The following is a 22,139-nucleotide window of genomic DNA, read 5'->3' as shown; positions in this document are numbered from 1 at the left end:
GTCCCACCGTTGGTGACGAAGTATTCAGTAGTGGTTGTGTAGTTAAGACGTTGTAGGTATTTGATTTCGCTGTAAGTGACATATAGAAGAATATTCTCCCATCCCGAGTTCTTCCAAGCGGCTCCGTGCAGATACACTTAAGATTATTTACTGAAAGAATAAGAACTTGAGGCTGAGGGAAACTCTAGACGACCCAAGGACCACCTGTCCCACTGGGTGTTGGGGCGTGTGTGGGAAGACTGTGCTAAGCCACTGAGTGTCACTTACGGGTCCATAATGGTCACTTTGCCTCGTTCTCACCGGCAGTTAGTTTCTGTTGTGCCACAATAAATATACTAACTACTAATACGATGTTAACTTTAGGGAAACAAAGAGTGTTAGAGGATTACGAGTGAGTGTGTAAATACTGGGGTAAAGAAGGGGTGTATTATGAGAGGCAGCGACCATGAGGAGGGTGTGAGGGAGGTGTTGAGGCGAGCAGGTGGGGCCCAGCTCCTCACTCTCCTCCTCGCCTTCACTCCAGTAACATCCTCTGGCTCAAGGTATTATGTTAATTTTTTTTTTTTTTTTTTTTTTTTTTTTTTTTTTTTTTTTTTGGGGGGGGGGGGGTAATTTTGGTTGTTTGTGTTAAGTCCTTGGTATGTTGATATTAGGTGAGTTTTTATTTTAACCTCTTCTAAAACGTAAAAAGGCATTAATGGGGTAAAGTGTACTTTTACTCTGGGACTTATTATAGTATTTGAATTTGAACGTTTATAACGGCTTCTCTTTGTTTCTAATACAAAATTAACAGTATTAAGACTATATGGAGTAGCTTAAACTCGTCCCTACGCTTGCTTTAGCAACCCTTCTATTAACTTGTATAAAATATGGAGACAAAAGAAAATTTTATAAGTCTTAAATCGGAATAAATTTTTAAAGTGTAAAGCGTAAGCTAAATATTGACTCGTATTAAACTTGGAATGGCTTTTAGTTCGGTTTTTGCAATACTAATTTTTTTTTTTATTTTCACTCTGGTTGCTTTCCCCTACTTTAGAACTCCTCACTGGAGGTTCACTTCGGAGGCTCAAAACATTAGACTGTAACTTCGTATCGTTTACACTGTGTATACATTTTTTTTTTTTTTTTTTAATGGCTGCCGCTGTCTTCCAATTAACATAACGGTAATGAATTATTGCTGGTGTTAGACTAACATTTTTAACTCTTACTTCGCCATAGGATCTGTAACAAAGTCCTAACCAGGACTTTATTCTAAAATGCCTAAACATTACAGATGCTGTATTCTACACAATTATTGACGGTGGTCTTCCTCATGGCTGGAGTGACCTGCCAATATTTACCTCGGCAGGTGTGCTACTTTCGTATAACTTTGTTTACTATACTGCAAAGCTTTATATACTATTTCTACCTAGTCACTTGGCGCTCGTCTATTAAATTTTTTTAACACTGCAGGCTCCGGCTCTGCGTCAGGACTCTGATACATCCGTCGCTCTTGGCCACAATATTCCCAGGGACACTGATCGACCACTACCTGTGTTCAGCGGAGCAATCGGTACCCTGCCGAGTAGTGCTCAATCTAGCCCAGCTAACGACGCCTTCATTCTCCAGGGCCCTGGCAGCGTCCTCGTTCCTGACGCAGGCCAGCACAGAGGAAATCTTGTTGAGGGACGTTACTTTCCCCAAGACTTTCGCAGTGATGTAGCTCCCGGTCCCATCGTCTCTCAGGGTCCCTTTGGTGGTCCGGGTCCCATCGTCTCTCAGGGTCCCTTCGGTGGTCCGGGTCCCATCGTCTCTCAGGGTCCCTTCGGTGGTCCGGGTCCCATCGTCTCTCAGGGTCCCTTCGGTGGTCCGGGTCCCATCGTCTCTCAGGGTCCCTTCGGTGGTCCGGGTCCCATCGTCTCTCAGGGTCCCATCGTCTCTCAGGGTCCCTTCGGTGGTCCGGGTCCCATCGTCTCTCAGGGTCCCTTCGGTGGTCCGGGTCCCATCGTCTCTCAGGGTCCCTTCGGTGGTCCGGGTCCCATCGTCTCTCAGGGTCCCTTCGGTGGTCCGGGTCCCATCGTCTCTCAGGGTCCCTTCGGTGGTCCGGGTCCCTTCGGTGGTCCGGGTCCCATCGTCACTCAGGGTCCCGTTGTCGCCCAGGGTCCCTTTGGTGGTCCAGGTCCCGTCGTCGGTAGTGGTCCCGCTACCATATTCAGCAGTGGCAGGTTGGACCAGGTGGCCGTCCCGCGGGTCGCAGTGGGCAGCACTGGACCTTCTGGAAGTGTTGTCAGACCTGTTGGCGTCCCTCAGGTCAGGAGAGTGGATGATGTCTTCCACCCCACTGTCACCCAAGTTGTCACCATCGACCGTTGCGTCACTGTTACTGACCAAGCCTTCAACAGCGTGGCAGTAACCTTAACGTCCTTCAGCGTGCAGACTGTCACCGTCGGAACACGCTCGGTAAGTTTACAGTAACAGTGTCATATTAATGCAATAACACACGCATCTTCTTCCTGCTTTTAACCTTTTCTTCTACACCACAGGTGCTACACACTCCCGTTGATGACCGGGTCGCTCTCCAGACGTCTGTCTTTGTCCGGCCAACGTCCGTAACGTTAACGGAAGTGAAGTCTGACTTCAGGATCGTGACAGAGACGTCACTAAGCTACGTGACCCTCGGCCACACGTCCTACGTCATCAGCCAGTACACCTACACCACCACGGCCACCCAGGTGTAAGTACAAGCAAATCTTTTTTTTTTCTTTTTTTTTACAATTGTAGTCTTCTAATGTGCCTTTTTTCGGACAAGTAAAAATCTCAGTATCTGAGAGGACCCAATCCATGGGTCAGAATCATCATGGCTTCTAATAATTTTTCTAAATTGCTTTCTATATTGCAGGTTGACGTACACAGCGACGGTGGTACACACGAATATTAACACCCAGAGAACTATCCTCACAAACTACCGTACAGTGACAGATACAGTGTACGTTAACAGCGGCTACGGCTACCGTCCTCAATAAGTCTTTAGCTTTCTATGAGGGTTATAAACGACAGTTTGCATAGCTTACTTACACCATTTATAGTATTTTGTTTTTGGGAAATAAAATCTTTCCCTTAGTCAGTATTTGGACATCCGCGCTAAATTGTTAAAATAACTAGTAATTTTTTTTTTTTTTTTTTTTTTTTTTTTTTTTGTGTGGGGTTTTAATAGAAACCTAATTTTTGGCTGCTACTAACATAGCTATTGTAAATGACGGAAGCACATTTCACTAGTCTACAGTAATGCCAGTGTCTATACTTTTAACTGCACCTGGCAGTTAACTTAAAGGGTGTAATAAAAATGCGTATGAAAGCTCTCGCAATCCTTATACCCAAAGGTTGTATTGCCATTTCTTCAAAGAATGCAGTGTTTTGAAAAGTGAGAGGGGGATGTGTAAGTTGATACTTGCTTGTAAAGATGTTTTACTCTTCACAGCTATATGTAATGCCTCCAATTCTGCGCCTTCAACACGCTACACTGCAAACTGGGGAGAACGGTCGGAAAAAAAAATTGAACTAGATTTTGATAGATGCTAAAAAACCTCACTCCTACATCTATCCTGTTTTCTTACTAGTACCACAAAGAATTTATCCCTGTTAATGGCTAATTATATATATATAATTTTTTTTTTAGCATTTTACTCAGTTTCTCAAGGGTCTAGAAGCCCGGTGTTTGCTTCATGGTTTTCTTTGAGTTGACAATTTAGAGCTCTTAAATGGACACGCTTTTAGATTGTCTTGGGGAAGCTGCTAGACTGTCTAAAACCAGGTTATCACACTACAGGATACTAATCTTTCTATATTCCCTGAGAGATTGGTCTTTGCTTTGAAGTGGTCTAACTACACGGTAGTAACCCAGCTCGCCCATTACAAAGGCCTTCACCTTGCTGAGTAAGAGAGCTTAAATTCAGACTGACTCGTGCTACCTTTTCCCCCCCCCCCCCTTTTTTCTCTTGGCGTTGTACGTGTGAAGGTAAACTTGTGGGTCCCTTTCGGCTTGGAATACATTGGAAGGGTCGCCTGTGAGGGGTTAACACAAAGATGGTGTTAGGTGTCCCAGCCTGGACAAGGAGTCTTTCCACCGGTGTGAAACTGTACAGGGCACAGACTGGTTACAAAAGTAGGAGCAAATGTGCAAACTATTCACTCCTGCCCCAGCCAGTGTTTGACCTGTCCCAGTAGGTGGTATTCCGTGGCTCCAGAGCCCAAATCTAGACAAACGGATGCATAGGGGTTTGTTTTCTCAGGCTCGTGGACCAGGCGCCTCGGACCACACAAGTCTGATTGTTCTTACATGTAGCTTTTCTGTCTGTCTCAATTTTCAAGAGGGGAAATAAGAAACCTCTTCACCGATCGCCTTGAAACCTGACACTACGTTCCATTCGAATATGCGCATGGGTTTTAAACCTATATAGATGCCACGCGTGATGGGTAAAAACTTTTAAACGGCGCCATCTGTTGCACGCAAGAGAAACACGCTATACTAAATGTTACAATTTCATTTCGATGTTTCAGATTTCATTGATAACTTGAATTTTCATAGATTTAGATTTATTTTCATAGATTTCATTTTGCCATTGCGTTGGAATTGAGCTGTGCTTACCATACAGTTCGGTCACTTAATGGAGCACCGCCCAGCTCCTTATTGCCCTAGTTGCATTGTCCCTCTTACTGTCGTGTATGTCCTTCTTGAATGTCCTGACTTCCAGGACGAGCGTATGTCTTGCTTTCCGACCGCCCCTCGCGGTCACCTGTCCCTAGATAGAATTCTTGGCGGCTCGGATACTTTTGATATCGTTCGCCTTATGCGTTTCAGTTCTCGTATCGGCATCCTTGGTAATATTTAGAGCCCTCCGATTCCGCACATTTGATGGTGCTACACAGCCTTCCCGGTTTAGTGCATTCTTTTGATAATTACTTACCATACAGTTCATTTTCAGTAGTTTATTTTGGCATTTTCACTTTTTCATTTCGTTTCTTTTTTAACTTATTATTTTTCAGTGATGGGAACATCAAATCATTTGATCCCAATTTTCTGATAACATCAGATCATTTGGAAATGCATTCGAAGAGGAAGTAGGAAATGATGAGGACGAGGGGACGGGGGAATAGAGAATGGTAGGTAGGACAAAGTAACAAGAGTGGGGGATGGTGGGGAGCACGAGGGGATGGGGGGAATGGTGGGGAGGACGACAGAGTGGGGAATGGTTGGGGGGACAGGGGGAAGGTTGCTGTGGCTCGGCAACGCACATACGTTGCTGCGCCACAGCAACGCGTGGCCGGGTACATCTAGTATTATATTAACTTATATTTCGGAAAATTCCTGTTTTGAATGAACAGCATGTACAAATTTATGACTGCGTCTGCTGGGTTGACCGCTGGATGTAATGGACTAGAGTCGAGGACAGGTTGCTATAATCGTATTTGGGAGACGACTTTGGTCCCTGGAGATTAGACGTCCCCTAAGGAATTTCACCCCATTGCCCTTAAAAGTTAATGTATATCTCGGTTGCTTCTCGGAACATCATCGCTCTCCCTCCCCCTCCATATTTGACTTTCGAAAGTGCCATAACTGTAATTTCAGTTGCGCACTTTCGTAAGTGCACAACTGATATCTTGACGCATTTGGAGGTTTACGTACCGTTGATGCGAATGTCTCCCTTTTGACCTGGAAAAAGCTTGACACCACATGGAGATACAATTACATTTTCGTAGCACAACTGCATTTTCTTGGCCTTATGACAATCTACTAATTTTCCTTCAAAGCTTCCTCTCAAGTCATTTGTTTAAAGCGAGGCTTGGAAGGGCTTTCCTCTGCGCCTTTTCAACACTTTGAAGGTGTTCCCCAAGCGATATTTTTTAGCACTACTCATTTTCCTGATTGCCCTGAATAGTCTCCTTTCATCGGTTATTTTCTCTGTCCTTTATGTTGACGATATCTCTGCTGTTGTTGTAACTTGTAATTACGTGTGCTCTTCCTTAGTTTCCTTTTTTTGTTAGTGGTTGGCTCTCTTAGCGCCATCATAGCTCTGAAGAATCTTAACCCTCTGCATCCTGTTGAGGTGGAAACCCAGTACTGACTGTTTCTTATCGATTGCAGATTTAACAGTTGATTTTTGCTGGGTTACCAGCCACGTTGAAGTTACTTTGATTGAACTTGCGGACAACGCCAATTTTGGACACTTCTCCCTCGATAAAATCCTTGGTGAATCCGATACCTTTGATATCGCTCGCCTTATGTCATTTAGTTCTCATATTGTTTTCTTGAGCTATATTTAGTACATTTTGAATATCCTGTGACACAGGTGCTACATAGTTTTTTTCCGGCTTGGTTCCTTTTTGATTACCTTCTGACATAGAGATAACTTCCGGTTGTGGTTCGCGCAGTTGACAGCCGAACAGCGCTAAGATCTCCCGGATATGAACAAATCCACAAGGCCCGTGATGAGGATTCGTACCTACGTCCGAGAGCATCCCAAACGCTGCCTTAATCGAATGCGCTACGACATGGTTAAAAGAATTGCAACCAGAAGTTCTACTGCCCTTACTGCTCTCGGACGTTGGTTCAAGCCCTCTTCACGGCCCTTGTATATTTGTTCATTTGATGCATCACGCTATTGTGATTTCTATGTGTAATGAAGTAAGGGCGAAGAGGTAGAACGGCCTATTGACAGAGCTCGAGTGCATGGGGGAATTACATAAAATCCTGGTTTGTCTCTCGGAGAGGCTACAGGGTCCAAGTAAGGTCAGTAGAACTTCTGGTTGCAATTCTTTTAACCATGTCGTGGCGCGTTCGATTAAGGCAGCGTCTGGGATGCTCTCGTACGTAGGTTCGAACCCTCGTCACGGCCCTTGTAGATTTGTGCATTTGATGCATCACTCAATTGTGATTTCTGTGTGTAATCTCCCGGATATCTATTAAAGGAAGTAAATTTTCCTCTTAGTGCATGGTGTGACATGCACCACACTCAACTGCAGTGTTTTGAGACAGAGCTGTCCTACAAGACATCGGAATTTAATGTCATTACCGTCTGGAGATGTAAACAGTCTCTACCATCGCGGGGCATTTCACTTTGTGGCGGGTGTTTAACCGCTTGCAGTGCAGTCCATGAATAAATAGACACTGCGTCGGTATCCTGATGGATCAGTGCCGGAGCCTTCGAACACCTGCAGAACGAAAGCTCAAAAGCTGAAGTTAGTGAAAATACTAGCACATCAGCCCCTTCTCCGGATTTGCCTTTCCATGAAAAAATGCAACCATTTTTCCCCTTACTAGAAATGTAAGAATCCGAGCAACCCACCTAGCCTATCGAGGCCATTACACATGAACCTTCAATATGAGAGTGAATGAAATTGTTCTAATACGTCTCATTTTTACTATTTTGGTAGATTCCGTAAAAAGCGACATATATGGTGAAAGGATGGATTGCGAATGAAATCTTTCGGGCTTAGAACTGCCTATTGGTAATTGAAGGTTGAAGCAAATAATGGATGGGGCTTAAAGAATGCGTGCCTCGCCACCTGACTCTGTCCTAACTTCTTCGGATCACCAAGAGCGTAGGACCACCACCCTGGCTGAAGGCAGTATATATTTACTGACCATTTGGATGATGTGTCCAAGGCCACGCATACGAACATAAGACAGAAAACGGATGAATATGACTCGATGTTATGGGGAACTGACAATTACCCGTTGGCTCTCCTGTAATTGGAAGTCGTGTGAAGACACCTCCCAAGGTCACGATGGTAGGGATTATACAGTATTAGGTCATTTATCACACGATGACACGGCTGGTCTTCTAGGAATGTATTACAGGATTTAACTGATTTATTTCTGGCGAGTTTGAGACTGACTTTTTCTCCCAAACATAAAATCAGTGAAAAACCGGATGCTCAAGTTACTTATATTGAATTATGAAATTGCCGGACAACATGACCAAGGGCAGATAAATGTGTTTAGAGCAGGGTGGGATTTGTGAGAGTCTTTCACTACAATTATTTTGAATAAGATGGAAAACTCATGAGAGGAGTTTGCCAAGCCAATGGCCGGCCCGCCAGAAGGTGATATCTTTGGCACCGCTCGTCGTTTGTATCTTTCTGCTCTTGTATTAACCTAAATGACACAGGAACTGTTGGATATTGCAACAGATGTTGCAATACAGCTTTTTTGATATCTTACCTTCACCTAACTACAGCTCCACTCTGTAACAACACCGCCACCTTCTGTCACTACACCACCCGCTGCCACTACATTTCCACCTCCTGTCATTACACCTCCACCCCGACACTACACCTCCACCCCCTGTTGCCCGACCATTTGAGTTGGACGGTAGAGCGACGGTCTAGCTTCCTGCAAATCTGAAGTGAGGTGAGGTGGTGGAAGCAGTACCCGTCATCTTCTTGATTTCCTCATGCCGGATAAGACAGTCAAGTGAGACTGCGTAGTGTGGGTCGTTGCAGAGCAGGCAGCGTAGGTGGGAGGATGTGCAGCACCATGATTGCAGCTCCCGAGCACAGAGACTGCATCTCAGAGCTCTCTCGGTGTAATTGCTGGTGTAGTGGGAGTACTAGTAGCACTTGAAGCACTGCCGAAGCTCCGTGAAGCGTTCCTTGGTCACTAGGGCAGGTGATACCCGTATAAAAATAAGATAAAATAAATAATAAATTATCTATTATATAATCACTTCATCCCTCTCCAGGATGCAACCCCACAGCAATTGCCTAATTCTTGCGTACCTATTTACTGCTAGGTGAACAGCGGAATTAGGTGAAAGGAAAAGCTCGCGATCATTTTTGTCTGGCTCGGGGATCGACCCTGGGATCCTCAACTGCGAGTCGAGAACGAAGGTTTGGTTTGGCTTTCTTTCTCGCGATCTCCTATAAAATTAATAGTACAAACCTTGACTTATTTTTTCGGGGGGGGGGGGGGGGGTTAAATAAGATAACAATTTTGTATTTTAGTCCATAGTAATTGTCCATGGTTGGAATCCAGACGCTTGCGGCTAGCCTCATCCAACTTTTAAGGATAGCAAAATAGGGGGCAAAGGGCTGTCATAGGCAGGCTTGGGACGACCCCAATTGGTCCCAATCAAGGAATGTTTGCTGTTATAGCGACTCCAATGAAGTCTGAAATTGTGGTTCTATTTTGCAGAGTTTTTCAACACGTTTTCAGCTGTTCATAACATCACATGATACGCAAAACGTAGCCTTAAATGTGTCCGGAATCACGGTGTTGCAACGGTGCATCAACGTAACGGTAGTGCAAACAACGTTGTAGGTCCGTTGACTGTTTGCTAAATGTCTTGAGAGAGAGAAAGAGAGATACAATGAGATAGAGAGAAAGAGATACAATGAGATAGAGAGAAAGAGATACAATGAGATAGAGAGAGAGAGATACAATGAGATAGAGAGACAGTGATAGAGTTAAGTGAGAGAGTGAGTTGAATGTGGTTGGAGGGGGAGACAGGCATACAGACCCAGGAACCACCAGGTCAGTGACATATAAAGGAATATTCTCCCATCCCGAGTATCCCCAAGCGGCTCCGCCCAGATACACTTAAGATTATTTACTGAAAGAATAAGAACTTGAGGCTGAGGGCAACTCTAGACGACCCAAGGACCACCTGTCCCACTGGGTGTTGGGGCGTGTGTGGGAAGACTGTGCTAAGCCACTGAGTGTCACTTACGGGTCCATAATGGTCACTTTGCCTCGTTCTCACCGGCAGTTAGGTTCTGTTGTGCCACAATAAATATACTAACTACTAATACGATGTTAACTTTAGGGAAACAAAGAGTGTTAGAGGATTACGAGTGAGTGTGTAAATACTGGGGTAAAGAAGGGGTGTATTATGAGAGGCAGCGACCATGAGGAGGGTGTGAGGGAGGTGTTGAGGCGGGCAGGTGGGGCCCAGCTCCTCACTCTCCTCCTCACCTTCACTCCAGTAACATCGTCTGGCTCAAGGTATTATGGTATTGTGTTTTGTGGTTAATTTTGGTTTTTTGTGTTAAGTCCTTGGTATGTTGATATTATATCAGTTTTTTTTTTTGTTAAGCTCTCTTCTTAAACGTAAAAAGGCATTAATGGGGTGAAGTGTGCTTTTGCTCTAGGAAATATTATACTGTTTGAATTTGGTAGATTTAACGGCTTGGTTTTTATTTCTTGTACAAAAATTAACAATAATAAGACTACATGGAGTAGCTTAAATTCGTGTCTACGCTTGCTTTAGTAACCCTTGTATTAACTTGTATGGAGAAGTTTCTTAAATCTTAATAGCTTTTTAAAGTGTAAAGCTTTAACTTGAGTATTAACTTGTATTAAACTTGAACTGGCATTTAGTTCGATTTTTTTTTTTTTTTTTTTTTTTTTTTGCAATACTAATTCTTATAATTTTTCACTCTAGTTTCTTTCCCCTAATTGATAACTCCTCATTGGAGGTTCCTCACTTCAGACGCTTAAAACATTAGACTATACCTTCGTGTCGTTTAGTCTGTATATACATTTTTAATGGCTGCAGCTGTCTTTCAATCAACATAACGGCAATGAATTATTGCTTCTTAGACGATAACATATTTTTAACTCTTACTTCGCCATAGAATCTGAAAAAGTCCTAACCAGGACTTTATTCTAAAATGCCAAAACATTACAGATGCTGTATTCTACACAATTATTGAAAGTGGTCTTCCTCATGGCTGGAGTGACCTGCCAATATCTACCTTTGCAGGTGTGTGCTGTTTTCGTATAACTTTGTTTACAATACTGGAAAGCTTCATGTACTACTTCTACCTAGTAACTTGGCGCTCGTCTATTTATTAAAACTTTTAACACTGCAGGCTCCGGCTCTACGTCAGGACTCGGATACATCCATCGCTCTTGGCCAAAATATTCCCAGGGACACTGGTCGACCACTACCTGTGTTCAGCAGAGCAATCGGTACCCTGCCGAGTAGTGCTCAATCTAGCCCAGCTAACGACGCCTTCATTCTCCAGGGCCCTGGCAACGTCCTCGTTCCTGACGCAGGCCAGCACAGAGGAAATCTTGTTGAGGGACGTTACTTTCCCCAAGGCTTTCGCAGTGACGTAGCTCCAGGTCCCGTCGTCGCCCAGGGTCCCTTTGGTGGTCCAGGTCCCGTCGTCGCCCAGGGTCCCTTTGGTGGTCCAGGTCCCGTCGTCGCCCAGGGTCCCTTTGGTGGTCCAGGTCCCGTCGTCGCCCAGGGTCCCTTCGGTGGTCCAGGTCCCGTCGTCGCCCAGGGTCCCTTCGGTGGTCCAGGTCCCGTCGTCGCCCAGGGTCCCTTCGGTAGTCCAGGTCCCGTCGTCGCCCAGGGTCCCTTTGGTGGTCCAGGTCCCGTCGTTGGTAGTGGTCCCGCTACCATATTCAGCAGTGGCAGGTTGGACCAGGTGGCCGTTCCGCGGGTCGCAGTGGGCAGCACTGGACCTTCTGGAAGTGTTGTCAGACCTGTTGGCGTCCCTCAGGTCAGGAGAGTGGATGATGTCTTCCACCCCACTGTCACCAAAGTTGTCACCGTCGACCGTTGCGTCACTGTCACCGACCAAGCCTTCAACAGCGTGGCAGTAACCTTAACGTCCTTCAGCGTGCAGACTGTCACCGTCGGAACACGCTCGGTAAGTTTACGGTAACACTGTGCAATAACATTGTATCATTGTATCGTGTAACATAATGATCATAACATTGAAATCTTCCCGCTTATAACATTACCTTCTACTTCACAGGTGCTACAAACTCCAGTTGATGACCGGGTCGCTCTACAGACGTCTGTCTTTGTCCGGCCAACATCCGTAACGCTAACGGAAGTGAAGTCTGACTTCAGGATCGTGACAGAGACGTCACTAAGCTACGTGACCCTCGGCCACACGTCCTACGTCATCAGCCAGTACACCTACACCACCACGGCCACCCAGGTGTAAGTACAAACAATATTTTTCTTAAATTTAGCCTTATAATTTGCCTTTTTCGGACAAAAGTAAAAATGACAGTATCTGCGAGTACCCAATCAATGGGTCAGAATCATGGCTTCTAATAAATTTTCTAAATTGCTTTCTATATTGCAGGTTGTCGTATACAGCGACGGTGGTACACACGAATATTAACACCCAGAGAACTACCTTCTCACACTACCGTACAGTGACAGACACCGTGTACGTTAACAGTGGTTACGGCTACCGTCCTTAAGTCTTTGCCTTTCTATGAGGGTTCTAAACCACAGTTTGTATAGTTTATTTACACTTATAGTATTTTTGGGGAAATAAAATCTCTCCCTTGTTCAGTATTTGGATATCTGCTCTAAATTGTTAAAATTACTAGTTAAATTTTTTTTGGTGTATAAATAAACACCTATACTTGGTTGCTATTAACATTGCTATCGTAAGTGATGGAAGCAAATTTCACTAGGCTACAGTAATGCCGGTGTCTATACTTTGAACTGCACCTGGCAGTTAACCCAAAAAGAAAGGTGTAATAAAAATGCGTATGAAAGCTCTTGCAATCCTTATACCTAAAAGTTGGGTTGCCATTTCTTCAAAGAATGCAGTTTTTTGAAAAGTGAGGAGGATGTGCAAGTTCATACTTGCTTGTAAAGATATTTTACTCTTCTCTGCTATATATAATGCCTCCATTTCTGCGCCTTCAACACGCTAAACTGGGAAGAACGGTCGGAAAAAAACTTAAACTAGATTTTGATAGATGCTAAAAACCTCACTCCTACGTCCATCCTGCTTTCTTACTTGTACCACAAAGAAATTCTGCCTGTTAATGGCTAATTACATTGTTACCATTTTACTCGGTTTCTCGAGGGGTCTAGAAGCCCGGCGTTTGCTTCATGGTTTTCTTTGAGTTGACAATTTAGAGATCTTACATGGACACGATTTTAGATTGGAGAGTCTTGGAGGCTGCTAGACTGTCTAAAAATGGGTCGTCACACTAATAGATATTAATCCTACTATATTCCCTGAGAGATTGGTCTTTGCATTGAAATGGTCTAACTACACGGTAGTAACCCAGCTCGCCCGTTACAAAGGCCTTCACCTTGCTGAGTAAGAGCTTAAAATCAGACTCGGGCTACCTCCGGCCTACCTTTTCTCTTGGCGTTGTACGTGTAAAAGGAAACTTGGGGGTCCTTTTCAGCTTGGAATACATTGGAAAGGTCGCCTGTGAGGGGTTAACACAAAGATGGTTTTAGGTGTCCCAGCCTGGACAAAGAATCTTTCCACCGGTGTGAAACTGTACAGGGCACATACTAGTTACAAAAGTAGGAGCACATGTCAAAATATTTCACTCCTGCACCAGCCAGTGTTTGGCCTGTCCCAGTACGTGGTATTCCGTGGCTCCAGACCTAGACAAACGGGGATGCATAGGGGTTCGTTTTCTCAGGCTCGTGGACCAGGCGCCTCAGACCACAAGGGAATGATGTTCTTGCATAGTTTTTTTTGTTTTTTCTCTCCGTGTCACTTTTAAAGAGGGGCAATCTGAAACCTCTTCGCCGATCGCCTTGAAACCTGACATTACGTTCCATTCGAATATGCGCATGGGTTTTAACCTCCTATACAGATGCCACACGTGATTGGTAGGAACTTTTAAACGGCGCCATCTGTTGCACGTGAGAAACAAAAACGCTATACTAAATGTTACAATTCCATTTCAATGATTCAAATTTCATTGATAACAAATTTTCATATAGATTTATTTTCATAGATTTCATTGACATTGCGTTGGAATTGAGCTGTGCTTACCATACAGTTCGGTCACTTAATGGAGCGCTGCCCTGCTCCTTATTGTCCTCATTGCATTGTCCCTCTTACTGTCGTGCATATACTTGTTGAATGTCCTGACTTCCAGGACGAGCGTGTGTCTTGCTTTCCGACCGTCCCTCGCGGTCACTTGTCCCTCGATAGAATTCTAGGTGAATCGGATACTTTTGATATCGTTCGCCTTGTGCGTTTTTGTTCTCGTATTGGCTTTCTTGGCGATATTTTTCGCCCTCTTGAATATTTCGCACTTTGATGGTGCGAACCGCCTATTGGTAATTGAAGGTTGAAGCAAATAATGGATGGGGCTTAAAGAATGCGTGCCTTGCCACCTGACTCCTAACTTCTTCGGATCACCAAGAGCGTAGGACCACCACCCTGGCTGAAGGCGGTACATATTTACTGACCATTTGGATGATGTGTCAAAGGCTATGCATACGAACATTAGACAGAAAACGGACGAATTTGACTGTTATGGGGAACTGACAATTACCCGTTGGCTCTCCTGTAATTGGAAGTCGTGTGAAGACACCTCCCAAGGTCACGATGGTAGGGATTATACAGTATTGTCATTTATCACACGATGACACAGCTGGTCTTCTAGGAATGTATTACAGGATTTAACTGATTTATTTCTGGCGAGTTTGAGACTGACTTGTTTTCCCAAACATAAAATCAGTGAAAAACCGGATGCTCAAGTTACTTATATTGAATTATGAAATTGCCAGACAACATGACCAAGGGCAGATAAATGTGTTTAGAGCAGGGTGGGATTTGTGAGAGTCTTTCACTACAATTATTTTGAATAAGATGGAAAACTCATGAGAGGAGTTTGCCAAGCCAATGGCCGGCCCGCCAGAAGGTGATATCTTTGGCACCGCTCGTCGTTTGTATCTTTCTGCTCTTGTATTAACCTAAATGACACAGGAACTGTTGGATATTGCAACAGATGTTGTAATACAGCTTTTTTGATATCTTACCTTCACCTAACTACAGCTCCACTCTGTAACAACACCTCCACCTTGTCACTACACCACCCGCTGCCACTACATTTCCGCCTCCTGTCATTACACCTCCACCCCCTGTTGCCCAACCATTTGAGTTGGACGGTAGAGCAACGGTCTCGCTTCATGCAAGTCTGAAGTGAGGTGAGGTGGTGGAAGCGGTACCCGTCATCTTCTTGATTTCCTCATGCCGGATAAGACAGTCAAGTGAGACTGCATAGTGTGGGCCGTTGCAGAGCAGGTAGCGTAGGTGGGAGGATGTGCAGCACCATGATTGGAGCTCCCGGGCACAGAGACTGTATCTCTGCGCTCTCTCGGTGTACTTCCTGGTGTAGAGGAAGTACTTGTAGCACTTGAAGCACTGCCGAAGCTCCGTGAAGCGTTCCTTGGTCACTAGGGCAGGTAATACCCGTGTAAAAATAAGATAAAAGAAATAATAAATTATCTATTTTATTATATAATATAATCACTTAAGGTCTGTATCTTGGTACCCCCTCCCCTCAAGGTTAAACTCTTGACCCTCCCCAGGATGCAACCCCGCAACAATTGCCTAATTCTTGCGTACCTATTTACTGCTAGGTGAACAGCGGAATTAGGTGAAAGGAAAAGCTTGAGATCATTTTTGTCTGGCTCGGGGATCGACCCTGGGATCCTCAACTGCGAGTCGAGAACGAAGGTTTGGTTTGGCTTTCTTTCTCGCGATCTCCTATAAAATTAATAGTACAAACCTTGACTTATTTTTTCGGGGGGGGGGGGGGGTTAAATAAGATAACAATTTTGTATTTTAGTCCATAGTAATTGTCCATGGTTGGAATCCAGACGCTTGCGGCTAGCCTCATCCAACTTTTAAGGATAGCAAAATAGGGGGCAAAGGGCTGTCATAGGCAGGCTTGGGACGACCCCCATTGGTCCCCATCAAGGAATGTTTGCTGTTATAGCGACTCCAATGAAGTCTGAAATTGTGGTTCTATTTTGCAGAGTTTTTCAACACGTTTTCAGCTGTTCATAACATCACATGGTACGCAAAACGTAGCCTTAAATGTGTCCGGAATCACGGTGTTGCAACGGTGCATCAACGTAACGGTAGTGCAAACAACGTTGTGGGTCTGTTGACTGTTTGCTAAATGTCTTGAGAGAGAGATACAATGAGATAGAGAGAGAGAGAGAGATACAATGAGATAGAGAGACAGTGATAGAGTTAAGTGAGAGAGTGAGTTGAATGTGGTTGGAGGGGGAGACAGACATACAGACCCAGGAACCACAAGATCAGTGACATATAAAGGAATATTCTCCCATCCCGAGTATCCCCAAGCGGCTCCGTGTAGATAAACGTAAGATTATTTACTGAAAGAATAAGAACTTGAGGCTGTGGGAAACTCTAGACGACCCAAGGACCACCTGTCCCACTGGGTGTTGGGGCGTGTGTGGGAAGACTGTGCTAAGCCACTGAGTGTCACTTACGGGTCCATAATGGTCACTTTGCCTCGTTCTCACCGGCAGTTAGGTTCTGTTGTGCCACAATAAATATACTAACTACTAATACGATGTTAACTTTAGGGAAACAAAGAGTGTTAGAGGATTACGAGTGAGTGTGTAAATACTGGGGTAAAGAAGGGGTGTATTATGAGAGGCAGCGACCATGAGGAGGGTGTGAGGGAGGTGTTGAGGCGAGCAGGTGGGGCCCAGCTCCTCACTCTCCTCCTCACCTTCACTCCAGTAACATCCTCTGGCTCAAGGTATTATGGTATTGTGTTTTGTGGTTAATTTTGATTCTTTGTGTTAAGTCCTTGGTATGTTGATATTATATAAGTTTGTTTTTGTTAAGCTCTCTTCTAAAACGTAAAAAGGCATTAATGGGGTAAAGTGTACTTTTACTCTAGGAAATATTATACAGTTTGAATTTGGAAGATTTAACGGCTTGGTTTTTATTTCTTGTACAAAAATTAACAATAATAAGACTACATTGAGTAGCTTAAATTCGTGTCTACGCTTGCTTTAGTAACCCTTGTATTAACTTGTATAAAGTATGGAGAAGTTTCCTAAATCTTAATAGCTTTTCAAAGTGTGAAGCTTTAACTTGAGTATTAACTTGTATTGAACTTGAACTGGCATTTAGTTCGATTTTTTTGCAATACTAATTCTTTCTTATCAATTTGGGGAAAGAAACCAGAGTGAAAAATTATAACTCCTCATTGGAGGTTCCTCACTTCAGACGCTCAAAACATTAGACTATACCTTCGTGTCGTTTACTCTGTATATACATTTTTAATGGCTGCAGCCGTCTTCCAATCAACATAACGGCAATGAATTATTGCTTGTTAGACGATAACATTTTTAACTCTTACTTCGCCATAGAATCTGAATAAGTCCTAACCAGGACTTTATTCTAAAATGCCTAAACATTACAGATGCTGTATTCTACACAATTATTGAAAGTGGTCTTCCTCATGGCTGGAGTGACCTGCCAATATCTACCTTTGCAGGTGTGTGCTGTTTTCGTGTAACTTTGTTTACAATACTGGAAAGCTTCATGTACTACTACTACCTAGTCACTAAGCGCTCGTGTCTATTTAATAAAATTTTTAACACTGCAGGCTCCGGCTCTGCGTCAGGACTCGGATACATCCGTCGCTCTTGGCCACAATATTCCCAGGGACACTGGTCGACCACTACCTGTGTTCAGTGGAGCAATCGGTACCCTGCCGAGTAGTGCTCAATCTAGCCCAGCTAACGACGCCTTCATTCTCCAGGGCCCTGGCAGCGTCCTCGTTCCTGACGCAGGCCAGCACAGAGGAAATCTTGTTGAGGGACGTTACTTTCCCCAAGGCTTTCGCAGTGATGTAGCTCCAGGTCCCGTCGTCGCCCAGGGTCCCTTTGGTGGTCCCGTCGTCGCCCAGGGTCCCTTTAGTGGTCCAGGTCCCGTCGTCGCCCAGGGTCCCTTTGGTGGTCCAGGTCCCGTCGTCGCCCAGGGTCCCTTTGGTGGTCCAGGTCCCGTCGTCGCCCAGGGTCCCTTTGGTGGTCCAGGTCCCGTCGTCGCCCAGGGTCCCTTTGGTGGTCCAGGTCCCGTCGTCGCCCAGGGTCCCTTCGGTGGTCCAGGTCCCGTCGTCGCCCAGGGTCCCTTCGGTGGTCCAGGTCCCGTCGTCGCCCAGGGTCCCTTCGGTGGTCCAGGTCCCGTCGTCGCCCAGGGTCCCTTTGGTGGTCCAGGTCCCGTCGTCGGTAGTGGTCCCGCTACCATATTCAGCAGTGGAAGGTTGGACCAGGTGGCCGTCCCGCGGGTCGCAGTGGGCAGCACTGGACCTTCTGGAAGTGTTGTCAGACCTATTGGCGTCCCTCAAGTCAGGAGAGTGGATGATGTCTTCCACCCTACTGTCACCCAAGTTGTCACCGTCGACCGTTGCGTCACTGTCACCGACCAAGCCTTCAACAGCGTGGCAGTAACCTTAACGTCCTTCAGCGTGCAGACTGTCACCGTCGGAACACGCTCGGTAAGTTTACGGTAACACTGTGCAATAACATTGTATCATTGTATCATGTAACATAATGATCATAACATTGAAATCTTCCCGCTTATAACATTACCTTCTACTTCACAGGTGCTACAAACTCCAGTTGATGACCGGGTCGCTCTACAGACGTCTGTCTTTGTCCGGCCAACATCCGTAACGTTAACGGAAGTGAAGTCTGACTTCAGGATCGTGACAGAGACGTCGCTAAGCTACGTGACCCTCGGCCACACGTCCTACGTCATCAGCCAGTACACCTACACCACCACGGCCACCCAGGTGTAAGTACAAACAAATCTTTTAAAAAAGAAATTGTCTTCTAATTTTTTTTTTTTTTTTTTTTTGACAAGTAAAAATGATAGTATCTGAGAGTACCCAATCCATGGGTCAGAATCATCATGGCTTCTAATAAATTTTCTAAATTGCTTTCTATATTGCAGGTTGACGTACACAGCGACGGTGGTACACACGAATATTAACACCCAGAGAACTACCCTCACAAACTACCGCACAGTGACAGACACCGTGTACGTTAACAGCGGCTACGGCTACCGTCCTCAATAAGTCTTTAGCTTTCTATGAGGGTTATAAAAGACAGTTTGTGTAGTTTATTTACGCTTATAGTATTTTTGGGGAAATAAAATCTCTACCTTATTCAGTATTTGGATATCTGCTCTAAATTGTTTAAAATTACTAGTTAAATTTTTTTTTGGTGTATAAATAAACACCTATACTTGGTTGCTATTAACATTGCTATCGTAAGTGATGGAAGCAAATTTCACTAGGCTACAGTAATGCCGGTGTCTATACTTTGAACTGCACCTGGCAGTTAACCCAAAAAGAAAGGTGTAATAAAAAATGCGTATGAAAGCTCTTGCAATCCTTATACCTAAAAGTTGGGTTGCCATTTCTTCAAAGAATGCAGTTTTTTGAAAAGTGAGGAGGATGTGCAAGTTCATACTTGCTTGTAAAGATATTTTACTCTTCTCGGCTATATATAATGCCTCCAGTTCTGCGCCTTCAACACGCTAAACTGGGAAGAACGGTCGGAAAAAAACTTAAACTAGATTTTGATAGATGCTAAAAACCTCACTCCTACGTCCATCCTGCTTTCTTACTAGTACCACAAAGAATTTCTGCCTGTTAATGGCTAATTACATTGTTACCATTTTACTCGGTTTCTCGAGGGGTCTAGAAGCCCGGCGTTTGCTTCATGGGGTTTTCTTTGAGTTGACAATTTAGAGATCTTAAATGGACAAGATTTTAGATTGGAGAGTCTTGGGGAAGCTGCTAGACTGTCTAAAAATGGGTCATCACACTAATAGATATTAATCCTACTATATTCCCTGAGAGATTGGTCTTTGCATTGAAATGGTCTAACTACACGGTAGTAACCCAGCTCGCCCATTACAAAGGCCTTCACCTTGCTGAGTAAGAGCTTAAAATCAGACTCGGGCTACCTCCGGCCTACCTTTTCTCTTGGCGTTGTACGTGTAAAAGGAAACTTGGGGGGGGGGGGGTCCCTTTCAGCTTGGAATACATTGGAAAGGTCGCCTGTGAGAGGTTAACCCAAAGATGGTTTTAGGTGTCCCAGCCTGGACAAGGAATCTTTCCACCGGTGTGAAACTGTACAGGGCACATACTAGTTACAAAAGTAGAAGCACATGTCAAAATATTTCACTCCTGCACCAGCCAGTGTTTGGCCTGTCCCAGTAGGTGGTATTCCGTGGCTCCAGACCTAGACAAACGGGGATGCCTAGGGGTTCGTTTTCTCAGGCTCGTGGACCAGGCGCCTCAGACCACAAGGGTCTGATGTTCTTAGTTATTTTTTTTTCTCAATGTCACTTTTAAAGAGGGGCAATCTGAAACCTCTTCGCCGATCGCCTTGAAACCTGACATTACGTTCCATTCGAATATGCGCATGGGTTTTAACCTCCTATACAGATGCCACACGTGATTGGTAGGAACTTTTAAACGGCGCCATCTGTTGCACGTGAGAAACAAACACGCTATACTAAATATTACAATTCCATTTCAATGATTCAAATTTCATTGATAACTTAAATTTTCATAGATATAGATTTATTTTCATAGATTTCATTTACATTGCGTTGGAATTGAGCTGTACTTACCATACAGTTCGGTCACTTAATGGAGCGCTGCCCTGCTCCTTATTGTCCTCATTGCATTGTCCCTCTTACTGTCGTGCACATCCTTGTTGAATGTCCTGACTGAATGTCCTGACTTCCAGGACGAGCGTGTCTTGCTTTCCGACCGTCCCTCGCGGTCACTTGTCCCTCGATAGAATTCTAGGTGAATCGGATACTTTTGATATCGTTCGCCTTGTGCGTTTTTGTTCTCGTATTGGCTTTCTTGGTGATATTTAGCGCCCTCTGAATATTTCGCACTTTGATGGTGCGAACCGCCTATTGGTAATTGAAGGTTGAAGCAAATAATGGATGGGGCTTAAAGAATGCGTGCCTCGCCACCTGACTGTCCTAACTTCTTCGGATCACCAAGAGCGTAGGACCACCACCCTGGCTGAAGGCGGTACATATTTACTGACCATTTGGATGATGTGTCCAAGGCTATGCATACGAACATAAGACAGAAAACGGATGAATTTGACTCGATGTTATGGGGAACTGACAATTACCCGTTGGCTCTCCTGTAATTGGAAGAGTCGTGTGAAGACACCTCCCAAGGTCACGATGGTAGGGATTATACAGTATTGTCATTTATCACACGATGACACAGCTGGTCTTCTAGGAATGTATTACAGGATTTAACTGATTTATTTCTGGCGAGTTTGAGACTGACTTGTTTTCCCAAACATAAAATCAGTGAAAAACCGGATGCTCAAGTTACTTATATTGAATTATGAAATTGCCAGACAACATGACCAAGGGCAGATAAATGTGTTTAGAGCAGGGTGGGATTTGTGAGAGTCTTTCACTACAATTATTTTGAATAAGATGGAAAACTCATGAGAGGAGTTTGCCAAGCCAATGGCCGGCCCGCCAGAAGGTGATATCTTTGGCACCGCTCGTCGTTTGTATCTTTCTGCTCTTGTATTAACCTAAATGACACAGGAACTGTTGGATATTGCAACAGATGTTATAATACAGCATTTTTGATATCTTACCTTCACCTAACTACAGCTCCATCCTGTAACAACACCTCCACCTTGTCACTACACCACCCGCTGCCACTACATTTCCACCTCCTGTCATTACACCCCCACCCACTGTTGCCCAACCATTTGAGTTGGACGGTGGAGCAACGGTCTCGCTTCATGCAAGTCTGAAGTGAGGTGAGGTGGTGGAAGCGGTACCCGTCATCTTCTTGATTTCCTCATGCCGGATAAGACAGTCAAGTGAGACTGCATAGTGTGGGCCGTTGCAGAGCAGGCAGCGTAGGTGGGAGGATGTGCAGCACCATGATTGGAGCTCCCGGGCACAGAGACTGTATCTCTGCGCTCTCTCGGTGTACTTCCTGGTGTAGAGGAAGTACTTGTAGCACTTGAAGCACTGCCGAAGCTCCGTGAAGCGTTCCTTGGTCACTAGGGCAGGTAATACCCGTGTAAAAATAAGATAAAAGAAATAATAAATTATCTATTTTATTATATAATATAATCACTTAAGGTCTCTATCTTGGTACCCCCTCCCCCCCCCCCCTCAAGGTTAAACTCTTGACCCTCCCCAGGATGCAACAATTGCCTAATTCTTGCGTACCTATTTACTGCTAGGTGAACAGCGGAATTAGGTGAAAGGAAAAGCTTGAGATCATTTTTGTCTGGCTCGGGGATCGACCCTGGGATCCTCAACTGCGAGTCGAGAACGAAGGTTTGGCT

General features: G+C 44.7%; 2 protein-coding genes across 3 annotated transcripts; both read left to right on the top strand.

The window, feature by feature from the left end:
- Positions 1-431: 431 nt before the first annotated feature.
- Positions 432-12,511, top strand: LOC123745864 (collagen alpha-1(I) chain-like). Of its 2 annotated transcripts, XM_069317543.1 has the most exons (6): positions 432-542; positions 1,274-1,348; positions 1,453-2,158; positions 11,108-11,640; positions 11,749-11,939; positions 12,088-12,511. In XM_069317543.1, the coding sequence occupies exons 2-6, from the start codon at positions 1,274-1,276 to the stop codon at positions 12,206-12,208; spliced, it is 1,626 nt and encodes a 541-aa protein (XP_069173644.1). In that variant the 5' UTR covers positions 432-542; the 3' UTR covers positions 12,209-12,511. The 2 variants fall into 2 exon arrangements, with proteins under 2 accessions (XP_069173644.1, XP_069173645.1); XM_069317544.1 differs by lacking the exons at positions 11,108-11,640; positions 11,749-11,939; positions 12,088-12,511 and adding exons at positions 2,523-2,713; positions 2,879-3,334 and having other exon boundaries at positions 434-542; positions 1,453-2,439.
- Positions 9,959-18,940, top strand: LOC138359007 (collagen alpha-1(I) chain-like). The gene is made up of 5 exons (XM_069317545.1): positions 9,959-9,982; positions 17,192-17,266; positions 17,378-18,268; positions 18,377-18,567; positions 18,727-18,940. The coding sequence occupies exons 2-5, from the start codon at positions 17,192-17,194 to the stop codon at positions 18,848-18,850; spliced, it is 1,281 nt and encodes a 426-aa protein (XP_069173646.1). The 5' UTR covers positions 9,959-9,982; the 3' UTR covers positions 18,851-18,940.
- Positions 18,941-22,139: the final 3,199 nt, after the last annotated feature.

This window comes from Procambarus clarkii, chromosome 88, assembly GCF_040958095.1.
Source record: "Procambarus clarkii isolate CNS0578487 chromosome 88, FALCON_Pclarkii_2.0, whole genome shotgun sequence".
Taxonomy (NCBI): Eukaryota; Metazoa; Arthropoda; class Malacostraca; order Decapoda; family Cambaridae; genus Procambarus; species Procambarus clarkii.
Note: the sequence above shows the minus strand (reverse complement) of the source record. Positions and strands in the feature narration are given on the sequence as shown.